The sequence below is a fragment of the Ylistrum balloti genome, unplaced genomic scaffold, assembly GCF_031769215.1.
Source record: "Ylistrum balloti isolate Yb309-2 unplaced genomic scaffold, AGI_CSIRO_Ybal_v1 Utg369730, whole genome shotgun sequence".
NCBI lineage: Eukaryota > Metazoa > Mollusca > Bivalvia > Pectinida > Pectinidae > Ylistrum > Ylistrum balloti.
In genome coordinates, this window is record NW_026781945.1 from 154389 (window position 1) to 181969 (window position 27581).

At 34.8% G+C, this 27581-nt stretch overlaps 2 protein-coding genes across 2 annotated transcripts; both read right to left on the bottom strand.

Annotated features, from left to right (window-relative positions):
* Window positions 1-11062: 11062 nt before the first annotated feature.
* LOC132565667 (uncharacterized) lies at window positions 11063-15964 on the bottom strand. Its single transcript, XM_060230363.1, has 4 exons — window positions 15907-15964; window positions 14304-14489; window positions 11706-11891; window positions 11063-11217 (listed from the first exon to the last, which is right to left on the bottom strand). Exons 1-4 carry the CDS (start codon window positions 15962-15964, stop codon window positions 11063-11065), a joined length of 585 nt encoding a protein of 194 aa, XP_060086346.1.
* Window positions 15965-21960: 5996 nt separating this feature from the next.
* LOC132565701 (hsp70-binding protein 1-like) lies at window positions 21961-26335 on the bottom strand. Its single transcript, XM_060230399.1, has 6 exons — window positions 26085-26335; window positions 25672-25852; window positions 24969-25190; window positions 24558-24713; window positions 23775-23983; window positions 21961-22205 (listed from the first exon to the last, which is right to left on the bottom strand). The coding sequence occupies exons 1-6, from the start codon at window positions 26220-26222 to the stop codon at window positions 22134-22136; spliced, it is 978 nt and encodes a 325-aa protein (XP_060086382.1). The 5' UTR covers window positions 26223-26335; the 3' UTR covers window positions 21961-22133.
* Window positions 26336-27581: the final 1246 nt, after the last annotated feature.

Below are 27581 nucleotides of genomic sequence, written 5' to 3' on the forward strand. Positions count from 1 at the left end.
CCTTTGGTTCCAAGTTGTGCATTATACCTTTTTGGACTTATCCGAAATCAAGATGGCTGACAGGCAGCCATCTTGGATTTTGAGAGATAAATCTTGTTACTGCTATATCAGAGGAAGTACTGGACGGATCCTTTTGATATTTCATAGATATTGGTTTCCCTTGGTCCCTAGTTGTGCATTGTACCTTTTTTGGACTAATTTGAAATCAAGGTGGCCCACAGGCAGCCATCTTGGATGTCGACAGTAATACAGCACAAGCATATTGTCCATTATCCACCTGTAACTGATTGCTATCTAATAATACTTTGGGATCTTTTTCAAATGATATTTGCTAATAGGTGCTTAATAAAAATATCTTGTGCCATCATTGAGTACATTCAATGAAGACCAGTTCATGAACATTTACAACACAAAAAAAAATAAACAAATCTTCAAGAACTGAAAACAGATCCTCAAATGGTGGGCGCCAAGATCCCTCTGGGATCTCTTGTTCATGTAGTGTTTTTCATAGTATCCAATCAAAAGCCTAGCTGTTTCTGGGCCCGCCACCATCTATCGTGTCAATACGGCTTCATTCTCTGTGATACCTATAGCACCACCATCTCCTTTCACCATTGCATTCAGCTGTTCATGAACCTGGTAGATTTCTGAGTGACGAAGTTGCCTTTAGGAATTCTGCATAGGTGTCTGGACTCCAGGACAAGAAGATCTTTGATATGAATTGTCATCCATCGTGAATAGTGGAAGTGGTCAAGGGTAAACATCCGTGGAATAATTTTTCCAAGAGAATCCAAGAAGAACATAAAATTTGGTTGACGCTGTGATCTAAGGAAGTGTAGGAGTTGGCGTTCCAATTGCCAGACTTTTTTAGGATATGGGTATCAAGGGACATTGTTTCTGCTTTATGAAAGTCTCCCGTATTTCCATCACAGAAAAAACAAGCTTGCTGATGTGCGGTTTTTAGACATGGTAGATGATTGACTAGATGACCATTACTTCATGGACGCTTTCCTGTGTTTAAAAAACAGAAATATACGTTGTTAAATGTATTTCTATTGAATACATGAAGTCATATTATCATCTAATCGATTCGACACTTCATGGACGCTTCCTGTTTCTGAAAAATAGAAAGATACATTGTTAAATGTATTTCTTTTGAAGACATAGTCATTTTATTACCTAATCGATTCGGATTATGGCATTTGCTTTGATAAACATTTGAAGGAAAACTGTACAAGTCTTGACATGTGTTTTATTTGATTCCTCGACCTCAAAAACATAGGTATAGTCATCAAGATAATTGAAATCGGGCACTGAGAGGAATTTCAGGGGCGAAATTATGGATTTACGGTGGCCGCTTTGAATTCCTCAATTTTTGGCGGGAAAGGCTGGAGTGAGGTCGTGGTTCCCGCAATTTTTGAAATCAGCATACCCAAAACCCCCCTAGGCCAAATTATCATGCTTCTTTCCGGAAGTGCACAACTCAACAAAAAAATGTTACATATCCGCCCCACTACACTAAACAATGGTTTAGCTTAAAAGGTAAAATTGGCTACTCACTGCAACTCAAAATGACCTTGGCTGTTCACAAAGCCATAGACCCAGCTAACAAATATACCTCCTCACCCCCATGTTAAATGTCACTGTGTTCGACAGACGTACTTCAGATTCCAAGAGGACGGTACCAGAGAAAAATAATTGTTGTCATGAAATCAATATATTGCTATATTGGATATTTAATGAATTACTAGGTAAAATTAATAGCTTTAATGACATTGAGAATAATTAAATAGTTATATTCCATAATAAAAGTTAATGCAGATGTTTTGCTCCCTTATAAAGGACCCTCTGCTTCCTAAGAGACCGACTGATTTACCATTGACCAGACTGACTTCTTTCTTTCAGATAGAAATTTTAACTTTCGGTTGGCTTAGTTTCATATTCCACAATTCTTCTGTATCATGCGGCAAACAGTTGATTGGTCATGATTTTTATTTAGTCTGCAGAATAGCTGTGTTACTAGTATTACATTTTATTCCTTATTTACGGTGTTGTGGTCTAGTGTTGTAAGTATTAAAGTCGTTATTGCTGTTTTATAGAAAATTAATGTTAACATTTTCCTTTATCGTGGTTCCTAATATATCACGAAAGATTACTGAAATGTTGTAACTGTTAGTAGTTGGACCATTCTTAGTAATCACTAGGTCAGTACGCACCACGTGAGAAACACTGTTCAGGGAAGATCTCGTCATGGCTACACCATACTCACATACTTCATTCATTTCTATATAAAACTTTGTAACTGTTAGTAGTTGGACCATTCTTAGTAATCACTAGGTCAGTACGCACCACGTTAGAAACAATGTTCAGGGAAGATCTCGTCATGGCTACACCATACTCACATACTTCATTCATTTCTATATAAAACTTTGTAACTGTTAGTATTTGGACCATTCTTAGTAATCACTAGGTCAGTACGCGCCACGTTAGAAACAATGTTCAGGGAAGATCTCGTCATGGCTACACCATACTCACATACTTCATTCATTTCTATATAAAACTTTGTAACTGTTAGTATTTGGACCATTCTTAGTAATCACTAGGTCAGTACGCACCACGTTAGAAACAATGTTCAGGGAAGAACTCGTCATGGCTACACCATACTCACATACTTCATTCATTTCTATATAAAACTTTACACCCTGTAACGTTGAGTATTGTATTCATACATTTACTTTAGACTTTATCACAGATTCGACAGTAGACATCTCGTTTACGCCGTGTGGTGTTGGTTACGCTTGTATGATGTAAGTTTTATCAAATATACATGGTCTTTTTATAGTTAATTCAGAATCACAGATTAAGATGTCCCTTGTAGGACTGGATATAGTGATTTAGTTCGTTGGTTGAGGGATTTTGTTTTTCTCGGCTTTTATGCGCCTAATTAAGTCTAATTACAGATCCGTCACACTCTAGCATGGCGTTATAGTAGATGAATTGCAGACAAACTGAAGTATGCCATGACTTGTTGATTCGTAATACATATCAATGTACGTTATTTAACCTTAATAATAGATATATTGAGAAACTCTTAGAACAGGAATATCTGTATATAAATACTAACAATAGTAGTGATGATAACATAAAGATAGATTAAGTCTATGTCACTCACAACACACCTTGCATTCTTTTACATGGTAGTTTTTTGTTCTTCTGAATGTTTTGTAGTTTTTCTGTAAATTTTCTACGAGACTGTAAAAAACATACACGATTAAATGAACCGCATCATACAGCTGTTTCGTACTTCTAGGACTCCTCAGTGATGCTACATCGTAAAGCTGTTTCGTACTTCTAGGACTCCTTCCTCAGTGATGCTAACGATCTATCATAAATTCAGTAGATTGTCAAATACGTATGTGTATGTCACTATTAAAAAGTCTGACGGCATTGTATACCATGCACCTGTTATAAATATCTCGGAGATTGTGCAAAGACAAACACGTAATCAGCAACTTTCAATATGGAATTAGAGTACACGGAAAATAATAATGATGAGAAGCTGCATTTTTTTCTGATAAAGATCAGTATTATAATGCCAATAAGGGTTAAACATCCAATAAAGATCACACTGGTAAGTCTGTGGGGAAAAGTTTTATTACAAATGCAAATGATCAGGTATATAAAATGTAATGACTAGCATCAAAAAAGCGGTATAACTTGTTAAACTATTAAACATAAGATACAAAGTGAGTAGTGACTAGCATCACATGTATAACTTGTATCAAATATTACAATGTTGAAAGATATTAAATATAACATACAAGTGAGTGACGACCAGCATCACATGTATAACTTGTATTAAATATTACAATGTTGAAAGATATTAAATGTAACATACAAGTGAGTGACAACCAGCATCACATGTATAACTTGTGTCAAATATTACAATGTTGAAAGATATTAAATGTAACATACAAGTGAGTGACAACCAGCATCACATGTATAACTTGTGTCAAATATTACAATGTTGAAAGATATTAAATATAACATACTAGTAGGTGATGACCAGCATCACATGCATAACTTGTATAAAATATTACAATATTAAAGGATGTTAGATATAAGAACATGATCAATGTGATAAAAGCTGATTCATAGTTCCCGTCGCCTTATAGACGACCACTAATACATCACAAAGCGAGTAAGCATTACCAAGTATTATGATTACGAATATATTGTTGAAAGATTGCTGTCCAAAAATATGTGCTATGATCTAAAATATTTGCTAAAATTTATATAAGTACATGAAACTATATCTTTAAAACAGATGTATATTAAACACGTCGTCTCATACACTATATGCATGTAATTGTTAATTTTACTGATTTTGTAGGTGATCATCTTTCGGTTGTAGGATCAACCTAACACACAACAGATGTACAGAAGTTATGTGGAATTCCTCGATCCATGGGTGGGTTCCAAGTTTAAAGGCACGTGCAGTCCTACTTTGATATACCCCGGCATGACCTCGACACAAACGGAGCAAATATCAGTCAGTGACGGGTGAGTATCTCGAAATGTTGTTCATCCATACTACGAAATAAAAAATACAGTGGTGTGTCACAGCTATTGGTGATGTTATGTTTTTTAACTTATAGCAGTCGATCACAAGAAATTTCATATAGTTAAGACATATCCTGACAGAGAAACATTTGCGTTTTCCTTTAGAAGATGGAGATTCAGTTATTCGTAACAGATTTGCGACGTTGTAAATTTAATGGTATTGTGGACATACTAAAAACTCAGCTGATATAAACCAATGCCGCGGCGTTTTCCGTTTAATTGTTTTAAAAAGGAAAAAGGAGAAAGTTTCTATGTAAAATGTACTGCTTACCTCATTTAAAGAGATGTGTATTGAAGGAGAAGTTAATTGTCGCATACATTGATAGGACATTCACGACACATGGTACCATCCTCCAATGTAATTATAGGATATCTTCTACACCTGGATATGATGTAACCTCCTGTACAGTCCGTTAACTGGGGACAGCCGCGCATTAAGTACTCATCTCTCAGTACTAGATAGGGATAACCTGCAACAATAATTATACCCGTATATTTCAAACATATCAAAATACTCCATATCAACACAGAAAACAATTACAAATTACTAAGTATTCATTCTGCTTCCTGTTCGTTAAGTATTGAAACATGACATGCTTCTTTAAAACTATGGATTTATGTTCAATGAGATTTTCTGAACAAACATAAAAAATGAAAAAAAAAAAAAAAAAAAAAAATATAATAAAACACCAAACAAAACACTAAAAGAATTGAAAAATAAACAAAAACCAAAACATCAAATATTCAGCACTGATAACTAACCTTGTACTAAACTGCAGATGACAATGAAGACCATCAATGAAGCTATAATGGATTTACCACAAGCCATCTTAATAAAACAACTGTAGTTAGGATGTAGACTCCACTGCTGCTTGTGAGATGCTATATCGTTAGTCGGATTCCGTCGTATTTATATACACATCATGACCTTTGTGGTAAAACAATGCGGTCATCCATGCGTATCCTTTTCACCTGTGTGATGACTGCGTTGGTGGAGGTGAATCAGATCATCACTCAGACACCGATGTCAAAGGTTAGCACGAGCGTCAGAAACTATGTCATCCAGGTTGGTCTTGGTACGATAGTGAACATCTCAATGTAAATATTATCAAAAACATCAATTATTACATAAACAAACATCTCCTTGGCGTCGAAAGAAAATTACATCTAAACAATATTTTGAACTAATGACGATTTTGTTATTGTCATTTATTCTGCTGGTGTTTCTAGATATTTCATGCTAAGATCAATTTGTGGAGGTGTAATTTGAACTGATGTGACCGTAACTAAATACGTCACACCGGTCATTGGTGGTTTTTACTTATTTGGAATATGTTGCTAAATGTATAAAAATCACATTCCAAGTGTCCACTCCTGAAACCTTTTACACCTATCGAATATACTATAGTGGGATGTATATTTGCTACTGTATCTGTCATAGGAAGACATCAAAAGGATCGTTACGCTGGTAAAGACACTCGACAAATTTGTGCCATAGACTGAATCTGTTACGAAATTCATAATAAAAGGACAAACCCATTGCTCTCGTACTACATAATATTGATGCTAAATATACCTAAATATGCTATATGTCTTCTGACACGTCACAGTTTTCACTGGTATCCGTTAAGTCTTTTTTGTTGATATTTTGTGTTGGTTTCATTGATATGGAGTTAGCATTCGCATTCCACTCCGATATTAAATAGTGGATTTAGAATTCCAACATTAAACAGTATTATGTATTATAATTGGTGAACTAACTTTTCATTTTATTTCAAATATACCAACTAAATCTTGTTATATTAATGTTTTATTGCATTGATTGTAATTTACATCATTTTGACCTAAAATAGCATCATTATAGATATAAATGATTATTCTAATCTATGCCAAATATAAACGACGTCTATCCATGATTCTGATATTACAATTGGCAAAGAACAGTCTCTCTAATTCTTCTAGGTTTCCAACTTTCTGCTAGCTATTTGTACAATTATTTTAGTTCGTATCCTTTCATCATTTCTATAATTTGGTTCTATTTCATAGGTTGAGTCACCAAAAGTCATGTGACACATGTCCTCATTAGAAGCTGCTGTACTCTGATTAAGTAAACTTGATGTACATGTACTTTATGAAAAACCACGGTAAATCCGGATCCTTGACAGATTTGATTCTGATAAATTGACCATATAACAAACCAACGTATGACACACAAGTGGAAGCTGAAGTCATCCCACACTCCGGTACGTATGTACTAATTATAACCCAAACTCTCAGGTTCCTGTTCTAGTAATCACGTTTTAAGTAATGTTTTTTAAGTACATCCTTTCTAAATACACCTGATCTGCCAAAAAGCGTTAAATGTTTCGGAAAATTTTCACTAAAACACTAAGAAACCTGCATTTTAAAGTAAAACAAGTGATAGCGGAGTATAAATAGAACAGTATTACAGTTGTGAAGTGTGGTCACAGGGGTAGCTTATCGAATGTCTGCTCAGATTTCTCCTACAATCCATTGACGTAGGTTTTAAAACATGCAATACTGACATTCCTACTAGACATACATATTTACGTGATATATGTTTATCTAATATAGAAAGAAGAAGAATTTTCCCAATGCATGAAAATCTCTGATTATTAGAAGAAACAAATATTCAACCAAATGCAAAATTTGGAGAAAAGAAGAAATTTAATGCCTTTCATTTCAATTCAAAGTCTGGGAAATAAAACACAGATTTCGCTAAAATTTCTTCCTAAAAGTTTTCAGCACTGAAAAGAAAATTTGAGACTGTCTATAGAACGAAATAATTAAGCAAGTTCATCGGCTTTAAACAAAAAAAAAAAAGAAAGTCATTCCTTTCCAGCTATGGAATCTCATTATTATTATTGTGACCAGACATCATTCTCAAGGGGCGTCGAACCAAGCACCTCAGGATCTTTAACTGAGGTACCGTAGGCTAACGCTCCAACTGGGTAAGATGTCATGGTGAGGACGTAACCGATGTCAAATCAGTGGTAAGATATTAATTAAATGGAATAGTTAAAGTGCATTTATACAATATTTTGTCGTTGATTTTATGCCTAGAATAGTGAGCATGATACAAAGAAATGATTAATTGCATACACAGATTTATCTAGTAAGTAAAATAACGTTTTATTTTGCCTATATCCTCGATTTAAGGTAAATTAAGTCATATTATCAGGGAAAAATTCTGATTTAGATCATGCAACGAAGATGCACTTTGTTGCTTGAAACATGCCACAAGGCATCCGTGCAACAAGGTTCTATCTCACAAATGACCTCAATTGATTTATTTATAACCACTGTTCTTCTATCTTACCTTAATCTTGACATTGCACCTAAAAGTCATTATTGATAAATAATCTAAACATTTATTGATTACTTGACATTATCATTCAAAACTTTTAATTGCTGATCTCTAAAAACTATCATTTGTGGTAGTACCCTGTTGCTCATTTGTGTTCACATCTGATACTGTAAACGTTTTTTTTTTTTTTTTTCATTTTTGCGGAGCGTTAATTTCGTGATTTAAATAAGCAAGCTGTACGCTCGGGAGTATTTTCGCGATCAGTGTACTTTCTCATGATTAATGTACATTTCAATATATATGTAACATATCACAAATACATATGTATGAATGTCCACGTTTACAGTATTTGTTCATTTTAGCCATCTCCGCCCCTTTTTTTATAATATCATATGCCATGTTAAATAGTATATTACCGTATGAAACCTTCAACTAAAAAGCACCAAATGATTGTACCAGAGACATGAGTGTATAGTGGAATAGCAACGTTCAATACATAATTGAACACAGAATAAAGAACAAAACAATGAATTAAACAACTGCTTCCTCACTCGTAAGCTATTCTTTGTTATACAGGGAAATCATTCGGATATGTAGTATTGCGGCATGATGGAACATTTTGTCATTTCCTGTTTCTGTAAGATACTATGATGTTTCATTTACTGAAATAATACTTCATTCCGAAATGCAGAAATTCAAAAATGTAAAAAGAAAATCTATTTTTACACGGGTTCGATGAAAGGATATCAACAATGGCATTTATGGTCGGTGTAAATGACAGAAATCTGCTACAGGCAATTCAAGCGAGCTCAATGTTATATTTACGTTTCATAGGATTGTAGATGCACCGACATAGTTTAAAAGCACATCAAATAGGTGTTAGGACTTAAAGGTATTTGATCAATTTCGCTCAGAAACCTTGGATGGCAATATAGAATACAGTTTTGAGCATGCATTATATGTTTTATGTAAATATCTCATTATTTCTTACTATCATATATTTTGTGTGAACGTGGATAACACAGAGAAATCTTTCTCTTTTTTTAAAATCTAATTGCATTTGTATGGTAACTGTTTATATGATTTCGGATTTTTTTAAAAATATTTACAAAATGAAATAAGGTTCCAATAAATAATGTAACAAATATTTGACGCAGTTAAATATCCTGTTATTGTTTATAACTTTAAAATATTTTATTTTCAATAACGTAATAAGGTTCAAAATGTTCTGTTTACTGTTGACATGGTCACGCAAGTGCAAAGTGCATTAAACGTCAAAATTACTAATTTTGATATGACAAACAACATTTATGATCACGAACGGGGTATTTTTTCTAAGATGCAGGACGAATGTTGTTATTTATCTGGTATGCACACTGTTTACTGCGGTACAATAGTGACATACACATCAGTCGTCAGTACTCCACACACCTCCAGCGCAGGTCATCCGTCATTTTAAACAAAATAAAAACATTTGGGACGTAATCGGATTTTTTCTTGTACCTGTTTGGAATGTGATCTGAGTGAATTTTGAAATATGAGATTTGTTTTTGCAATATTTCGTTTGATAAGTATCATTATACATAGTTTAATAGCATTCTCTTAAAATGCATCGAGACAGATTATAATTAGCATAAACACGCTTGTTTAACAGCTGTCTGTATAAGCAAGACATTTTTTAATGAGCTGTTTTAATCAGATACGCCTCTTGACTTATGTTCTTGTATTTGACATATGTAAATGAGGACAATTTACTCTGACGATCCTCAGAGGACGAAACAGCTATGTTGCCATGCTTTTTTCCTTATTTGGTTCTACTCTATCAAACCCTGAATTTGTATTGGAAGACATGTCTCAGTCGCTAAGATCATTACCGAATATCTGTAGTGTATAGGCTTTCAAAACTGTCTACAGTGTCCTGTAGCCCATAGAAAGCAAATACTAAAAACAACATAGCTAAATAGACAATAATTTTGATATTGGAAGATGTTTCTACTTAATGTTGATGTTAATGACTATTAACTTATATTTACAATGAGATAATTGAGTTCACGCTGCGAAATGTTGAAATGGGAAGAAACGAAAGGAAACCTATCATTTAAAATGTATGAGATATTCGTCATAATGCATGATGTCTAAATGCAAAGAACTGTAATTTTCATTTCCTGATGATTCAAAGTTAGAATACAGCAGTAACATACGGATAAACACGATACACAGACTGAAGGTACTTGTGCCACATATTCCTCTTTAAATCAATGGAATCACTGCACTAAAACGATGTGAAGAAATGATGTACACAGAAATAAAAGTATCTTGAAAAACCAGGTCCTGATGATACATTGCATATTGATCACCAAGTAGAAACTTTGTGATATATCTACTTAAGATTTGATATGTTACGAACCAAAATATGTCATGTTTTAATCTATGTGCATAGTGGCACTGCTGAGAATGTGTATATGCACGTGACAATCCTTTCGAAATCGTCATAATTAAAAAAAAAAAAGATAAAAAAATTCATTACCACCTTGAGTAGCCCCTCTTACGTTTCAAAACTAAGGTTCTTCGCCCATGTGTATTAGTAAAGTTCTGAAATGGAGTTTCTTGTTTGATAATACAGCCAAACCATACAAAAGGCGTTATTGACTTATGAAATCTAGTGTGAACGTTGTCAGTGAATGTCAAGAATACAAGTAATAAACCAGGGTAAAAGTAAGCTCAAAACTAGGTCCGTTTAATCATTTTCAAAATCAACATTTTTTCTCATGCGAAGCAAAAATATCCACCATGCGTTCAAAACAGGCATCTGTACGTTTTCATGTAATTCTTTTTTAACTGTTGCTAATCTGTACAAAATTTTATCTCATCACATATCAAAAATCCTTAAAAATACCATAAACAATAATGATTTTGTACATTAATTCTCCAAAAATTTTGACAACACATAGTCGCTATCGGTATAACACAGGAAAGATATTTCCCAATAAATCTATTACGATCACTGTCATTTAATGTAATAATATTACATAAACACAATAAATCCAATGAAAACTAAACTTTTTATTTCGAATACCTCGTAGTCTCACAACGGAAAAAAATCAATTCAATTTAAGTTTTTCTACATCCGGGCCTCTGGATGTCACAAACTCTGTACCACGCACCATCAATCATCCTGTAGTGCATTTGTGCACAGGCTGGATCAACATGCAAACACACAGTTTGAAGTCTAAGACCTGTATATCCGGCAGGAGGCGCTACGTATGCTGAAAAAAATGTCATAAAAGAAGCAAAATAATAAACATAAATTTAACCATTAACACATTTCAGTGTGCGACAATGAGATGTTGATATAAGGAAACTGGCGGCAGAAAAAATAATAAACATAAATTTAACAATTAACACATTTCAGTGTGCGACAATGAGATGTTGATATAAGGAAACTGGCGGCAGAAAAAATAATAAACATAAATTTAACCATTAACACATTTCAGTGTGCGACAATGAGATGTTGATATAAGGAAACTGGCGGCAGAAAGTGGACGCTACTCTAAATAGACAAATGTTATAGATAAAGCTAGATAGTGATATTTTTTACCTTTCACATGAGAAAGATAAATTGATAATCTACTTTTTGAATCATAATCCCTCCACAACTACTAGTACTCTGTACACAATGCATCAGAAACTGGTAACAACAAAGAATCTGAATTACATTCCCTGTATCACAGGACCTTACAGCCATCATCAATACCTGGTGCTTGTTTCTCAGAAAGACAACACACTGCCCACTTGTCGACTTCGCTTACAGAACACGAGTAGTCGGCTGGACATGCAGGTTGAGGGGAGCCTCTACCACAGGATACTTGCTGTCCATTTTCATTAGTAAGAGGGTCACCATGGATACAACAGGCAGTAATGCTACTTGCAGAACATTGCTCTGGAAACAGCATCATAAAAAATATACATAGGTTAATTACATCTTTCAATTCAAATTTAAAAGTAGATACAGAACAACCAAATGATTAAATCGCATCTTACAGCTGCTTCGTTCCTCTTAGAATCGTTAGTGAAGCCTATCTATGTAATTGAATTTGGTTGCACCGTCTGGACATAAGGGATAGGACAATTATGGGGAAGATGCTTTTTTAAGAGTTCACTGAATGACAATATATATTTTTAAAAGGTTAGTCTGAAACATACTCGTTCCAGGACAAATGTAATTCACGACAACCCCCAACCTATGGTGCTTACATGTCTCAGTTGATTTCGATATTCAAGGGCCTGTTCTAATCATCACGATTTTCGTTCAAGAAGTCATCAGCTGACGGACAAACTCGCAACACAGGATTTCAAAACCTGTAGGTTGATCAAAATTATGGGAAATTGTTACGGTTGTCATGGTGATTCTATTCTATTTCTTTGTGTAATATGAAGGTTAACGTTAGTTTTTCTGTTGTTTCGTTGTTGTATACCTCATATAGAACGTAACATAATTTATTTGGATTGACCTAGATTTACATGGCGGGTGTCGTCGATGAAGCAGAAGACGCTCACTCTTCCGGAACACCTTGAATTATTCTCCGTGTACTTTTTCAGGAGTCTCCGTGTAAACCTTTCTTTTGTACATGTTTTGTCCTAGTTGTACTTAATTTGAGTTTGGATTATGATTATGTTTCTTGTTCTTTTTTGTTTTTATTTTTTCCTTTATCTTGGTCGCTTGCATAAAGAGAATCTTTGAGGAGGACATTCAACTCTATATTGTTTAAGTTGACGATACCATCAGAACAGGTTGGACAGGACAGATATGGGGGAAATATGTTTTCAATGGCTTCCTGAAAGACCAGATAGATTTAAAGGTTTGTGTGAAACATCATTGTTGTAGGATAATTTTATTTGAAAAAAACAAACCTTGCACTGTATTTGATGGTATTCCTTGAGCTAAAAAGATGAGGCTAACAAAGGGATAATGCGTACTTTGCTTTAAAACATTCTTTCGAAATGCAAAAAGGCATAGTTTATCCAAACTCTATCTGAAACCACTTCAGTTAAGGACAATCAACTTTAATTTTTCAGTGGCTTTCTGAAGTTAAAAAAATCCTATCTGTACTTAATGACATTATAGTTTTTGACCAAAATATCGCTAGTGGTTCTTGGGGAAGGCAGTTTTCATTTGAGCATTGCATATTTTTGTCTGGTAGATCCTGAAAGATCGTTATAAAACTAAAATCATTCATAGCATAGCAATGGGCTTATTTTTAATGTCAAGTTATTTGTATTAAATCCAAGACACTCCAAGGGTTACGACCACTTTCGTTCTGTGCATCCTTGAAGCATTTCCTGGCAAAATTGAAGGCACGTGCGAAGTAATTTGATTGGTCTAGAACGGGTTTCAGTAGAACAAAAATGGCCAATCATAAAGTGTTACGCTTCTTTGAAGATTGCAAGGGAGCGACACCCCATAGAATTAAATCAGTCTTCTTGTCTTTTCAATGTGCCATTACATGTTCCATGTTTGCAGAGAGTAATAGTGAGCTTAACAACTGAAGTATCGAGAATGTGTTTATAAGGAAAATATGACACAATGAATGCTTCATGAAGAACATAGCATCATCATTTTGCATTTCACATGAATAGATAAATTGACAATCCTCATGTTGAATCATAACCCGGTCCCTCTAGGGCTCGTCAGTGATGATAAGGGTCGGATGTATCTGAGAGTCGACAAAGAAAATCACGATTGTTCAAAGTGACTGTCAAAATATAGATTGGTAAGTGCATTCTATAATGTTCTGGTCTACTTTTTTGATGCTGTATCAATAAAATAGTCACTAGGAAACCTAGTCTCAATGTGTATTATAGTTATCTTATCAGTTTGGGAGGTATGGGGAAGCCTAATTGATCTTTATCTCTTGCATACAGATAATCTGCAGTTGTATTCTTGATTTTGAGATTTAAGCCCGAGATTTGCGATTCCAATTTAAAATACGAATTTGTCGATATGAAATAACATACGAAACTGGTCTTCAGACCTTGACAGTTGAAAATTTCTTGTTTTGGCTCAATGATGAGGACTTGTGCATATGTATATTGAATAATTGCCATGGCCAATAATACTCCAATATTGTTGATCAGAAATTTATAAGACATTTCTTTCCTTTAGTGAAATGATATTGTTATATACATCATCCTTAATGTATACGTCCGATTAGTTCTCATTTCTACTTTTAAAAGGTTCCAAATTTACTGAAAGTAGCATAGACTTCTGTCAACCTTAAGCGCTAGAGTATGAATACAATGCATTCACCACGAACATATCTTTAATATATAGCATACTATGTTTAATACGTGCCTGGTATGACTGCCTCGTGAGGACAACATGCTGACCATCTGTTGCTCTTGTGGGCGAAGCAGACATGACCTTCTGGACATGAGGTTTGGCCATATCCATCGCCACATGACACTCTTTGGCCATTTTTAGTTGTGTAGGGATTTCCGTGAGTGCAACACGCGGTATCGCTGGTTTCAGAGCATGATTCTAAAAAATAATGTGATACAAAATTAACATTATTCTTATTTTCTCTCAGTACATTTTACAGAGAACTGATTTAATTAACTCTATGAGATTCATATGTAAAATACGAAAGATATTTAAACGAAAATATATATATAATTTATCAAGAATCTTTTTAGAGGTGTAAAATGTTTCGAAATATGACTCTCCAGAATAGTTTGCAGTTTAGAAAATAAAGCGGTGAAAATTAGTGAAAACATTTTAGCCAGTTGATTAGGTTATTTCAAAAAGATTTGATCATAATTAATGTGCTCGATAACTGTGGTCTTTGTCCGTGTGAGGAAGCTGAGAAATGAATCGGACTGTGTTTACAAGATTGTGTTCTTGGACAAGACACTTTATCTTAATTGCTCTGGTTGGCAAGCGACGGGTCGAAGGGATATTGTTCAGTGAGGTATCCACTGGCTAGGACAGGGGGCCGTGACTTCCAGGGGCGATAAAAACAGCAAAAATTAACCATATGATGTTACCAGTGAGGGTAACCTAGTCTCCTATATAACCTTTAAAAACCTCGATCCCTTTATTCATATGAAGAATCCCATTTTAGTAGGAAAGTTTCAAAAGTAGATTTGGAAAACAAATCTTAAGAATATCGCGGCAGTTCATGCAGTAAAAATCGAATTAAATATCATTTCATCATTAATGTCTTAACTAATATTTTGTTCGTATACTCGTATATAAATAGTAACTTTAAATGAAAACTCGTCTGAAGTACGATAACGACAATTAAGGTACTATTTAGATCTAATGATTCTGATGCTTTTCGTGTAAGCTCTTTGACATTTATGAATTTGTAATACGCTTGTCCTGTCAAGCTCTCGCATATATTTATCTCCGTACACGTATAAAAATTATAATACGATTTTCTCGGGGACGTATAATGCATGTCTGCCAAACGTGAATGTCTCTCTGTACAAGGTTTTTGTGTCAGACTGAGATTTGAACATGTGCATATAAACAGCAACACACACTTGTTAGTCCCCACAGGTGATATACATGCTATACGTGATTTATATGAAGTGTCAACATCAACAATCTACATACATGTACGTAATATGTTTATTGTTTATCAGACCTGTTAACCTTTGAAATCATTCCTAAAATATCAAACATTTTCCACAACAGCAATAGAAAGGAATTCGTGACGAACATTCCACAATTATACAGATAAAAGAAGGCATCAGAGGACAAGCGAATTGAGACAAAGGAAAGAAACCAATTTCAGATATTGTACAGTGTACCGTATGTAATGAAATATTAGTATTTTACAGACATGAGTATAATAAATCACCATTGTCATCTGAAGTATATGTGTATCCAATTCCTTTCTTTTTTAAACAAATACATACCTGTTCAATTTAACATTAATTTTTTGACTTACTTGCAGATAACACCGTGTCGACTGAAATTATTCCAAATAACAGGTAAAACAAAAACATGGCCGAATACGGACTGGACTGCCTGGGAAAAGTAAGAGTCAGAACGAGTTTCCTCGCTTTAAAGGGACACAGTCTCTAAAACTAGTAATAATCTTATTTCTAATAGACACTTCGTTGGGTGATTTTTATATTCGTGACTTAGGACTGACAGCAGGCAGCACTCGGGAAATGAAAAAAAATCTCTTAAAATTTCTGTTTGGATGAAAGTCTTTTAATTCGTTCTCTATAATGTATTGGTCTTCGCACTAGGGTACATTGAGGGGCGGGGCCAAAAAGGAGAACTTTCATATTCCTATTTGTGTAATAAATTATAGAATTTTTTCCAAACTTTGTCCGACGCATTCTTCAATGAAGAGTGTTCGATTCTGTGTATTACAACTGTAGATTTCACCAAGATGATGGCTAAGGGTCGAGGCCTAACAGGTTAGATAGATATAATATATAAAGCATATCTCCTTCCGTTATAATAAAAGTATTTTGACCTAATTTCATTCCAAATATTCTTGGGTGAAAGGGACTCGATTATGTAAATCAATGTTCTACAGAGGAGCATTGATCAATACAGGAAACAGGTACGAGTTTGAATTTATTATTTTTTCTGCATGTATTTGTAGTTTGAGGTTTAGAACCTCACCTTTTGGGAAAATGCAAAAATATTTTAGTAAGTGAAATGTTTTGAATTAAAAGTTAAATCTAGGTGGGCGATATAGGTTCCATTGCTTTCAGTGGTGTGTAAATACGTTTCCATGTTTTGGTAGATAATGTTTCTTTAATGAGACAAAGGTTGATGCGTACACTTTTCAGGTGTAGTCTAGCGGAATAATTCCTAGTTTGTTCTTTGTCGAGCATATTGTACTGATTAAAAGCGTAACTTCTCCAGAATAAATTTGAAATATTATTTCATCATAGATAGTATGAGATAGGGTGACAACGGTATGATATTGGGTTGATACTCGTGTGATATTGGAGTGTGATGTAGGGGGTTATTGGTGTGATACTGGTGTGGTATTAGGTTGATATTGGTGTGATATTGGTGTGATACTGGTTTGATATTGGTGTGATATTGGTGTGATACTGGTGTGGTATTAGGTTGATATTGGTGTGATATTGGTGTGATACTGGTTTGATATTGGTGTGATATTGGTGTGATATTGGGTTGATACTGGTGTGATACTGGTGTGATATTGGTGTGATATTGGGTTGATACTGGTGGGATATTGGGTTGATACTGGTATGATATAGGTGTGATATTGGGTTGATACTGGTGGGATATTGGGATGATACTGGTGGGATATTGGTGTGAAATGGGTTGATACTGGTGTGATATTGGTGTGATATTGGGTTGATACTGGTGTGATATAGGTGTGATATTGGGTTGATACTGGTGGGATATAGGTGTGATTGGGTTGATACTGGTGGGATATTGCGTTGATACTGGTGTGATATTGGTGTGATAATGGTGTGAAATGGGTTGATAATGGTGTGATATTGGGTTGATACTGGTGGGATATTGGTGTGAAATGGGTTGATACTGGTGTGATATTGGTGTGATATTGGGTTGATACTGGTGTGATATAGGTGTGATATTGGGTTGATACTGGTGGGATATTGGGTTGATACTGGTGGGATATAGGTGTGATATTGGGTTGATACTGGTGGGATATTGGGTTGATACTGGTGTGATATTGGTGTGAAATGGGTTGATACTGGTGGGATATTGGGTTGATACTGGTGTGATATTGGGTTGAAATGGGTTGATACTGGTGTGATATTGGTGTGATATTGGGTTGATACTGGTGGGATATTGGGTTGATACTGGTGTGATATAGGTGTGATATTGGGTTGATACTGGTGGGATATTGCGTTGATACTGGTGTGATATTGGTGTGATAATGGTGTGATATTGGGTTGATACTGGTGTGATATTGGTGTGAAATGGGTTGATACCGGTGTGATATTGGTGTGATAATGGTGTGATATTGGGTTGATACTGGTGTGATATTGGTGTGAAATGGGTTGATACTGGTGTGATATTGGTGTGATAATGGTGTGATATTGGGTTGATACTGGTGTGATATTGGTGTGAAATGGGTTGATATTGGTGTGATACTGGTGTGATATTGGTGTGAAATGGGTTGATACTGGTGGGATATTGGGATGATACTGGTGGGATATTGGGTTGATATTTAGTTGGTATTGGTGTGATATTGGAAAGATATTTGTTGGAATGACATTATTATGGTATAGAAGTGTAGTATTGATGTGATATTAGGGTGAAATCAAGGTGTGCAGTTGGTGTTTGGTTTATTGAGAATGATAGTGGGGTATTGTGAATGATATTGGTGTAAAATTAGGGTGTGGCAAGTGTTATGGTAAGATATTGGGGCGATTTTGAAACAATATTAAGGTGAAACATTTTTGTAACTTTGTTGAGATATTGTGATATTGGGGTGATATTGGTTTGATATTGGGCTGTTTTATCTTTTGGATCTTTAAGAAATAGACACTATAGACTACAGTTATTTCCGTGTCTATAGTAAACAAGAATGGTCACTTAAACCTCTGCTACACTCTTTATAAATGTAACAATAGGCACACTGGGACTGTATTGCTCACCTGGATATTCCAGCTTTCACGTCAAAATACATGTTTTATTCATGATTGCGTTGCCACATCATCCCAAAATACGAGGAATTTTGAAACTTCAAAATAATAACCTAATACCTTCATCCAAGCAAAAAAAGAATGATTTTAAACTCTTACCTAATTTTCCCAAATTAGACCCTACCGCTCTACAGACACCTGATTTACATGAAATTCACCAAACGATATTCAATGTTGGTCAAAACATGTTCATAGCAACCAAAGATTGCATGTGCCGACCCAATTGGATCACGCATACAAATTTGAGTTCCCTTGTTTGAACAAAATCTGTCCTTTCTACAGATGAAGAAGGATATTTCATTTTTCCTGTAGTGGGTCTCATCCTTCAGGCACCAAGGGACAAGACACATAATTTATACAAAATTGGTCCCGCTTACCCCTAGGATGCTTATGAGCCAATTCGAATAAAATAGCTTCATCAAAAGAAAAGATTTTAAAATGATTCCTCTATTTTCGGTACTGGGTCATTCCCCTCTGCCCCACCATTGATATCTCTTCACCCAAGGATACTTTAGACCAAACTTGGGCAAGATCCAATCAATCTGAAAAAACAAGGATGAGCTATTTGTCCAATATCTTGTCCCATCCGTAGGGGCGAGCGGAGGCAAAGATCTACAACCTATATACATTTTGGTTCACCTTCCCCAAAACAGCTTAATTCAAACAGTGGAAGAATATTAAAGTGATTCCTCTATATCCCCTACTTGTGCCCACTCCTCCGCTCCATGGGAGTCAGATAAACAGTTTACAACAAATGATTCTCATTCATCCAAGGATGCTTCAGACTAAATTTGGACAAATTCCTAAAATTCAAAGAACTTGTTGTACATATACTCTTCGGAGTCTGCCCCGAGGCAAAAGAGCCCCTGAGACCCACTAACTATTTATAAAAAAATGTTCCCACTTCCCTTTAGGATTCTTCTGACAACTTTGGTAAAAAAATCATTTAAACAAAAGGATCTTCAAGTGATTTCTTTCATTACCCTATTGGGCTCTGCCCCTCTGTTATATTCCCTATTTATACAAAACTGAATTGTGCTTCACCAAAGGATACTTCAGATCAAATTTAGACAGGACAATATTGTTTCTATTGCAGAAAGGTTTTTAAAGAATCAGCTAAATATCCCATTTTGTGCCCCAGTCCTGAAACTCCAGGGGGCCAATGCTCACAATTTTGTATGGAAATGTTCCCCCTTTCCCCAAGGATGCTCCTAAACAGTTTGGTTAAAATACCTCCGTTCTCTTATACTTCCCCTACTGAGCTTGTTCCCCTTCTCCCCGAGGGTCAGACCTATTTTTTATGACACAAGGTCTCCTTCACAAAAGAATGCTTCAGACCAAATTTGGTCAAAATCCAATTGTTCTACAGAAAGATTTTTAAAAATTTGCTCCCTCAGGCCAGTGGTCCAAGATCCATTATAAATAAAAAAAAATAGTTCCACTTTCCCAAAGGATACCTCTTATCAAATTTGGTCGAAATCCCTTCAGTTGTTTATGACTGGTAGCAATTTCTTGGGAAAAAATTAACATGTGAAGGACACTACAGTATTGCATGAGCTCAGAAATCAACTGGACTAGGTTAATCAACAACTTTAAATTGTCATCACAATATGTTATTTTTTTAGTAAAGTTGAGTTCTTTTTGGGAAGAATAAAATATCATGTATCTTACATTCTTTCTTCAGAAATAACAGAACACATCGAGTAAAAGGAATTCAAGGTTTCCTGGTTTTTTTTCTTGCTGGTTGTATTTTGTTCTAATAAAATGACAATTTTAACACCTAATTGTAGTTTCATTCCAAATATCTAATGATGACAATAAATACCCTTTTTCTTATATAAAATACAAACTGCTCCATTCTGACATAATTCATTTTAATAATAATCAACCTACACATGTCATGTTATAATCTATATAAATGTACAAATCAACATGTAAGGTATCAGATACCTAATATAACAGATTTAGAACATGGGTTTTCATTGGCCCAAATGACCATTACATTCAGATATATTTCATCTGATATAAAAGAGAATTATCCTTTTATTTTAATTGATTTTTTGTCCAATATAACTGTTATTTAAAAATCATTTTATTTCCAATAAAACAGGTTTTTGCTTTCTTTTTCTTTATTTTTTTTTTTGTCCTAATAACATTTTCCATTCCATTACTTCCAACCACTTTCAGTGTAATATGTAAATTTGTTCACTTTGAAATAGAAGCTTTATCTATTATTGTTATGTCAAAATTTCTGAAATGTTTTGCATTGTTGTGCAATGAAACTGAACTTGTCTAAGTGGTGAGTATTGGCAGTGAAAACCACATAGCAACATATTGTGATACTTAAAATGTGCATGGGACATTGACATGTACACACATTGGTATCTATCAATATTAGACGAGGCCTGATAATGGAAACCTGTAAGATTCTCTTTCTCTCTGAATTAAACAACAAGAGGGCAGTCTTGTGGGATTTCAATGATGGAGAAGGCCATGAGCGATAATAATGACATGATAAAACTGCTAACAAACTTGTCAAAAAACAGTAGTTTGATGTGTAGTGTTTTAAAAAAAGTCTTAAATCACAACACAACAATACACTGATATACTGTGAAAACCCTTGTTAGCATACTCATCAAATTGTCATTGCAGATTTTTCATTCCATTTAAGATAATGCTTTCAGTGTGTTCATATATATATATATTTGTATGATCTTTGGTCAGTCATTAAGGTATAGGATGACCGGAGAGATTTTCCTCAGTCTCCGGTCTACAATGGACAATCTCCAGACTAATGATAATAGTCCCATCAGTATCTTAAGACCTCCATAGTTTTATAATGATAACAGTCCCATCAGTATCTTAAGACCTCCGTAGTTTTATAATGATAATAGTCCCATCAGTATCTTAAGACCTCCGTAGTTTTATACTGATAATAGTACCATCAGTATCTTAAGACCTCCGTTGCCCTATACTGATAATAGTCCCATCAGTATCTTAAGACCTCCGTTGCCCTATACTGATAATAGTCCCATCAGTATCTTAAGACCTACGTTGCCCTATACTGATAATAGTCCCATCAGTATCTTAAGACCTCCGTTGCCCTATACTGATAATAGTCTTAAGACCTCTGTTGCCCTATACTGATAATAGTCCCATCACCTCCGTTTATACTGATACCTAAGACCTACGTTGCCCTATACTGATAATAGTCCCATCAGTATCTTAAGACCTACGTTGCCCTATACTGATAATAGTCCCATCAATATCTTAAGACCTCTGTTGCCCTATACTGATAATAGTCCCATCAGTATCTTCAATATACATGTATGTCTTGACTGATGAACAGGTGACTTTATTCTGAGACTAATACACTTAAACAGCAACATGTTACTTTAACAATCACGGAAGCGCATCTGTGCATGCATGGCCATCTCAAGCTTGACTGCATAGCCTAGTATCCAGATCCAGAGTTCACTCCTTCCTTACTTAACACTTCAAATGGTCATCTAGCCACATCTGAAATATCTTGATCTTGTAATAGCCTTAGCAGCTCTGTGGCGTACTCTCTTTCTTCCTGAAAATAAAACCACATTGATTATATTATCTTTTTTCCATCGCTGAGTTCACTACACTTGTCATGTTTAACTAATATTGATGGTTCAAAGGTTGAATTGTCACTATCATGCCTTTCAAATCTCTAATGTTGGAACAGGCTTGCAAGATTTTAAGTTCAAATACCTCTGCTGTTGATAATATTAAAGGGACATCATGTTAAACACATTAATTCTACTAATGATTGTGAATGTTTGATATATTTCCAGTTATGTTTCTCTATCCCACTATTCACAGTGAACTGCCAATATCCAGCTTGACCACTTCTACGGTTCAGTTAATCTCTCTTAAATCTAGTGCTGATAGGGTCACTCAATAGGTTTGAAAATTAGGCAGTTAATTTTGTAAACACAAACAACATATGATGGTGGGCAGAAATGACAGCAATAGTAGTGATACAGTCAGTAACATCTCATTTTTCAGCACCAGGCTTTGTTATGTGCATGGCAAATGTTATTTAACATCCTTAAGTCAATTCACAATTACCAAAGAAGTCACATTAATCATCAACCGTTTCAGGCGGGAAGCCATTTTTGATTACATGCGACAGTGTTTTGTGTACATGCATTATCACATATAATGCAAAAATCAGCACGAAAAAACATTGTTTCACTGTGATGTCGCTTTAAACCAATCTACACAAATTAATTGGATATCTACTCTAAACATGCTTCATTTGGCACAGCCAAATTCAGAGCATGGAATCAGTTTTTGGCAAATTTGTGAAATGATAAATTTGCCCACCTATAATAAATACTGTATATGCAGAACATTGAAATTACAATTACCACAATAATATTTTAGTGCTAAACTTTTTAAGGCAAGAAGCACTGAATTATGATTACCGCTAAAATATACCTATACAATAAGTTAATTTCTTACAGATTGACTATTGTAAAAGTACCATAAATATGGGCAATGAACTGTGCTGTTATTAAAAAATGTGTAGATGTAATACAGAAAAATGCTTTTTGCAAATTTCTTTGTAAATATTTCAGCAATTACACTTAAAACAACAAATGCTGAGAGACAAATAGCTTGATGGTTCCAACTTACACTGATACATTGACAATATTGATTTGTTGATATACAATGCTACATATATTCTACAAGAATTTATTCTAGATATCTTAACATACTATATAAGCCTCCCTATTCAGACGGAAGAATGCCAATTTTCGATTCCTGCTTTTTGCTATTTTCAACAAGTAAATATTGCTAAGCTATTTCTAATATTTTAGATCTCATGATTCAACCAAATGATGTCATTGACAAGCATTACTTTAGCTTTACTAGAGGGTATATATATACATATGTACATTTTATTTATACTTTTATTTTTGAGCAAGTAAAATCTTCCCCATGAAAATCTTATCAAGTAAAATCTTCCCCATGAAAATCTTATCAAGTTGATAGGTGTCTTTACATCCAACTTACAAATTCTAATGAGTCTGCACCACACTAGCTCAATATTCTGGAATATCATCCAGGATATTGCTAATATGTATTTTCTATTTAGTATAATACATACCTGAAACTCTTCCTTCCCTTTCAGTAAATCTACCCTGTCATTCAGTGTACTGAGCAGATTTAGTTCATGGCGTTGGCACTCTGTACATGCCCTTGGGTTGTCACGGACAATTGTCAGCAAGGCTGACATTATGTGTTCATGAAAACTACTATGTTCTTCCTGTAGATGTCCCACTAGCTGGTCAATCATACCTATGTCACACATTATATCTGTAAAGGAAATGAGAACATATCTGTCATTCTTTGTCATAGTATGTTACAAACAATGATGCAAATTTGTAGAGAAACACCTTTCATCCAATACTTCCCAAATCAAATTAAAACTCACTGATGCTAGTAATCCCCGATGTTACTCTCTGAGAAATAAATTGTAAGAAATCTTTCATTTCTTTAAGAATTCTAAGTAGTAGTATTATGGGTTCTAATGAAAGTGATAGTGTTATCATAGGTCTGTATAACACAAGACAGATAACATTAAGATCACTGCCAAGACAATGCACATCTACTACATTTTCAAATCATTTAGGCAGGTAACTGCAAAATACGGTTGAACTCACAATATCATGATCTGTTTAAAAGATTCCGTAATGCAGAAAATGCAGGTGATTTTTTTTTGTATTTACAGCTGAAAACTTTTAAAAGTAAAAACTAAATATTTCACTTTTGAATTTCAACATCAAAAAGAAAAAATATCTTAAAATTTTATTACTGTTGATAGCACAAGACCTATCTACCATTTTGAATGTAAATATTGTGGGCTAAAGTGTATCTTAGTGTAATTTACCTTTAAACTCTGGTTTATCATTACACAGACTACTCAGCATGAAAGCTGCTTTAATCTTCAGTTTTTCAACATCAGACTGCATAGCTCTCATAACTACAGAAAATCCATCATTGTCAACGAACACCTTTTGAGCATCAGGCACATCTCTGCATAAACCTACCAATCAAGACAAAATTCATTCATTAGTTAATGTGTGCAGCACATCTTCAAGGATGAGGCAGCAAAGTCAACAAGAGTATCATTACAAGGTAACACAGTATGTTATTCACATGACAATGAGACATCGCGCACCCTTATATATAAAAAAACATTAAGATATGAAACTGTTGCAAGAACAATCATCACATCAAAATGCTCCTGAAGTATAAACAGCATATGTAATTGTTATGAACATTTAAATATGTTGCTTACATGAGATAGCAAAAAGTGCCTTTGTGCGGACAGTGGCATTGCTGTCATTATCCACCATATGTAGTACAAGGGGAAGCAACTCATGTTTAAGTGCTGCATCCTGGCAGTAGGGATTGTTCTGTACGAGGATTCCTAGGAGCTCTAACGCATTCCATCTTATTTCCGGCTCACTGTGGTCAAACTGCTTTTTCAACACTTCATAACCTCCAATCTTGTGAAAATCTGTTCAAATATTATCTTGTGCAGATTTTAAATTTGTTTTCATTCATAGCACAATATAACCAGATATATTTTTCCTTTGATATAATAATAAATTCATTCATGATAAATATGGACAGAATTGTATAAAAAAACATATGAATATATGGCACATATAATATGTTATACATAATCAGGAATAAGTTGTTAGCTATATCTTTAATGTATCAGCTAGTTATAATTATTCATAAAGACAAAAAGTACATATATCCTAGGATTTCCAAAAAAGCATTAAAACGCTTATTTCCATTGGGGTCCTTAAACAAAGGTGTTATACTAGGTCAGTACAATTTTCGCTGGTGAAAATAGACCACATAATATGGTTCGACGTATATACGTCTCTGGTTCTACAGGACTAACTGAACTAAAATGTACTGTAATATCCATTACAATATGCAGTGATAGGAATATGTTATGTTAAAGAATGAGGTTTTTGTTGTCTCACCTATTGCTAAGTCAATATTTTCACACCATTCCATCATTTCCTCAAGAACAGATATTTTTTCATCTGTCAAATTTTCATCATCTTCATTGTCAGGTTGGTTCAACTTCCCAAGTCCTTCCTTCATCCTGTTGACAGGATTTGAAGTCATATCATTCAAAGCAGACTCTAGCCATTCCCGTCTCTGAAAGGTTTAAATGCAATAAATAAGTAACTTAGGTTTTGCATGCTGCCCGCTCCCTGTAATTAAAGTTTCATTAAGTCATTAAGTATCACAGTCAAACAGTGGTTCGTGTATACGATATAGGGTAAGGGCGATATTTCATTTTCAAATAACTTCAGCATGCGTTTTGTTTTAACATATCCTTATAGTATACGCCCCTGAAAACGTCAACATGTCGTAATAATGCATTTACCTCAGCTGACATTTCGCTGATTACCCCATCGGGATTGTCGCATGCGGACCCTTGTTCGATACAAAACTGCATGAGGCCCTTCATGTTACTTGGAATCCGCGACTCTCTCTGATCGTCTCCTCCTCCGCTAGCGCTCATGGTTCTTGTTGTCACACTCCGAATCTATAACACCTTTTTCTAAAACGAACTTCACAGAACACGTGTGAATATATCTACAAATCGAATCCTCTCGAATAGTACAAGATGTTTCCCGAATTTTCCAGCATGGTGGTATACACAAACAAGAACGTCAAACGTTTACATTTAATGACTTACAGCGTGAGGATAACGAATGGCATTCTTCAGGTTAGGTCACAGAAACGTTTGTGTCGAAAGCGAGCTAACTGATAATAATTTAACACCCATATCTACGAAGTCCGGACCGCCAAGTTTTTAAAATCCACATTCCAACATATGGTCCGCCATCTCTGTCTGCATGTCATTAAACAATTACTGCTACTGTTTATATCGACTTCTTAAATGGCTTTAGGTCCGCTACCACAGCCTTTCAACAAGCGAGTTAAGCGTAGTCCCTAAGTAATAAGTTATGAATTCCGGATTGATCCGCGGCGAAGAAAACCAACACATATTTTTCATACACGTTTGAAAAGTGTGTTGTCATTTTATTCCAAGTTCGAACATCAACTATTCAGTAGATGATGCGAGAAGTAGAAATATGTGATGATGATATCTGTCCGAATTAGTATCCGCTTTAAGATAAATTTTGTGTGTAACTTCAATGTGGGTCAGTTTTGGATGGCTGGTTAGTTATCTAACCTTTCGCGTAATTAACCGCTTCAACACATCTTTGTTAAATTTCCGTTCACTTCACAAAATTGAATGCCAACTTAGTCATAATGGCGATCTATTTTGCGAAGGATCAGTTAAGGGAGGTAGCGCTACTTTTTTTTTGTGATTATCATCATCATGTTGCATGAATGAAAGAAATTTAGATTTTCGGAGAAAATGTGAAATTTTCTCGTGAAATAAGTGTGTATTTTTTAGCAGATATATGACAGTACACATTCTGAGACGGTGCCGAATTTGGGCATAAAAGACGATCAACCGACTATGTAAGTTTCTTAAGTTCGGAACTCGTCTTAAAGTGGACGTTGCTGTATCCGTGTGTTATATCTTTTTACCAAACATCCTGTAATGAAGCCAAGCTGAAATAGAAACTGATATCGCCCTCTCGATCTCTTCACCTAACGTCGGAGTTACCTCCCATAGAACGATTTAATTCATTTAAAAATACCGTGAAGAATATCTGCGAATAATTGTCATACACTGAACCCACCAACAACACCGTGAAGAACTTCTTCAGATTATAACAATACCGATTAAACATATTATTTGAGATATATGCATAGTCGGTTTGTCGCAGTTTATGAACTTGACAAAGCGATAAGGCGACAACATGAGATGGCCATAATCACACACCATACATTAGATATCCGT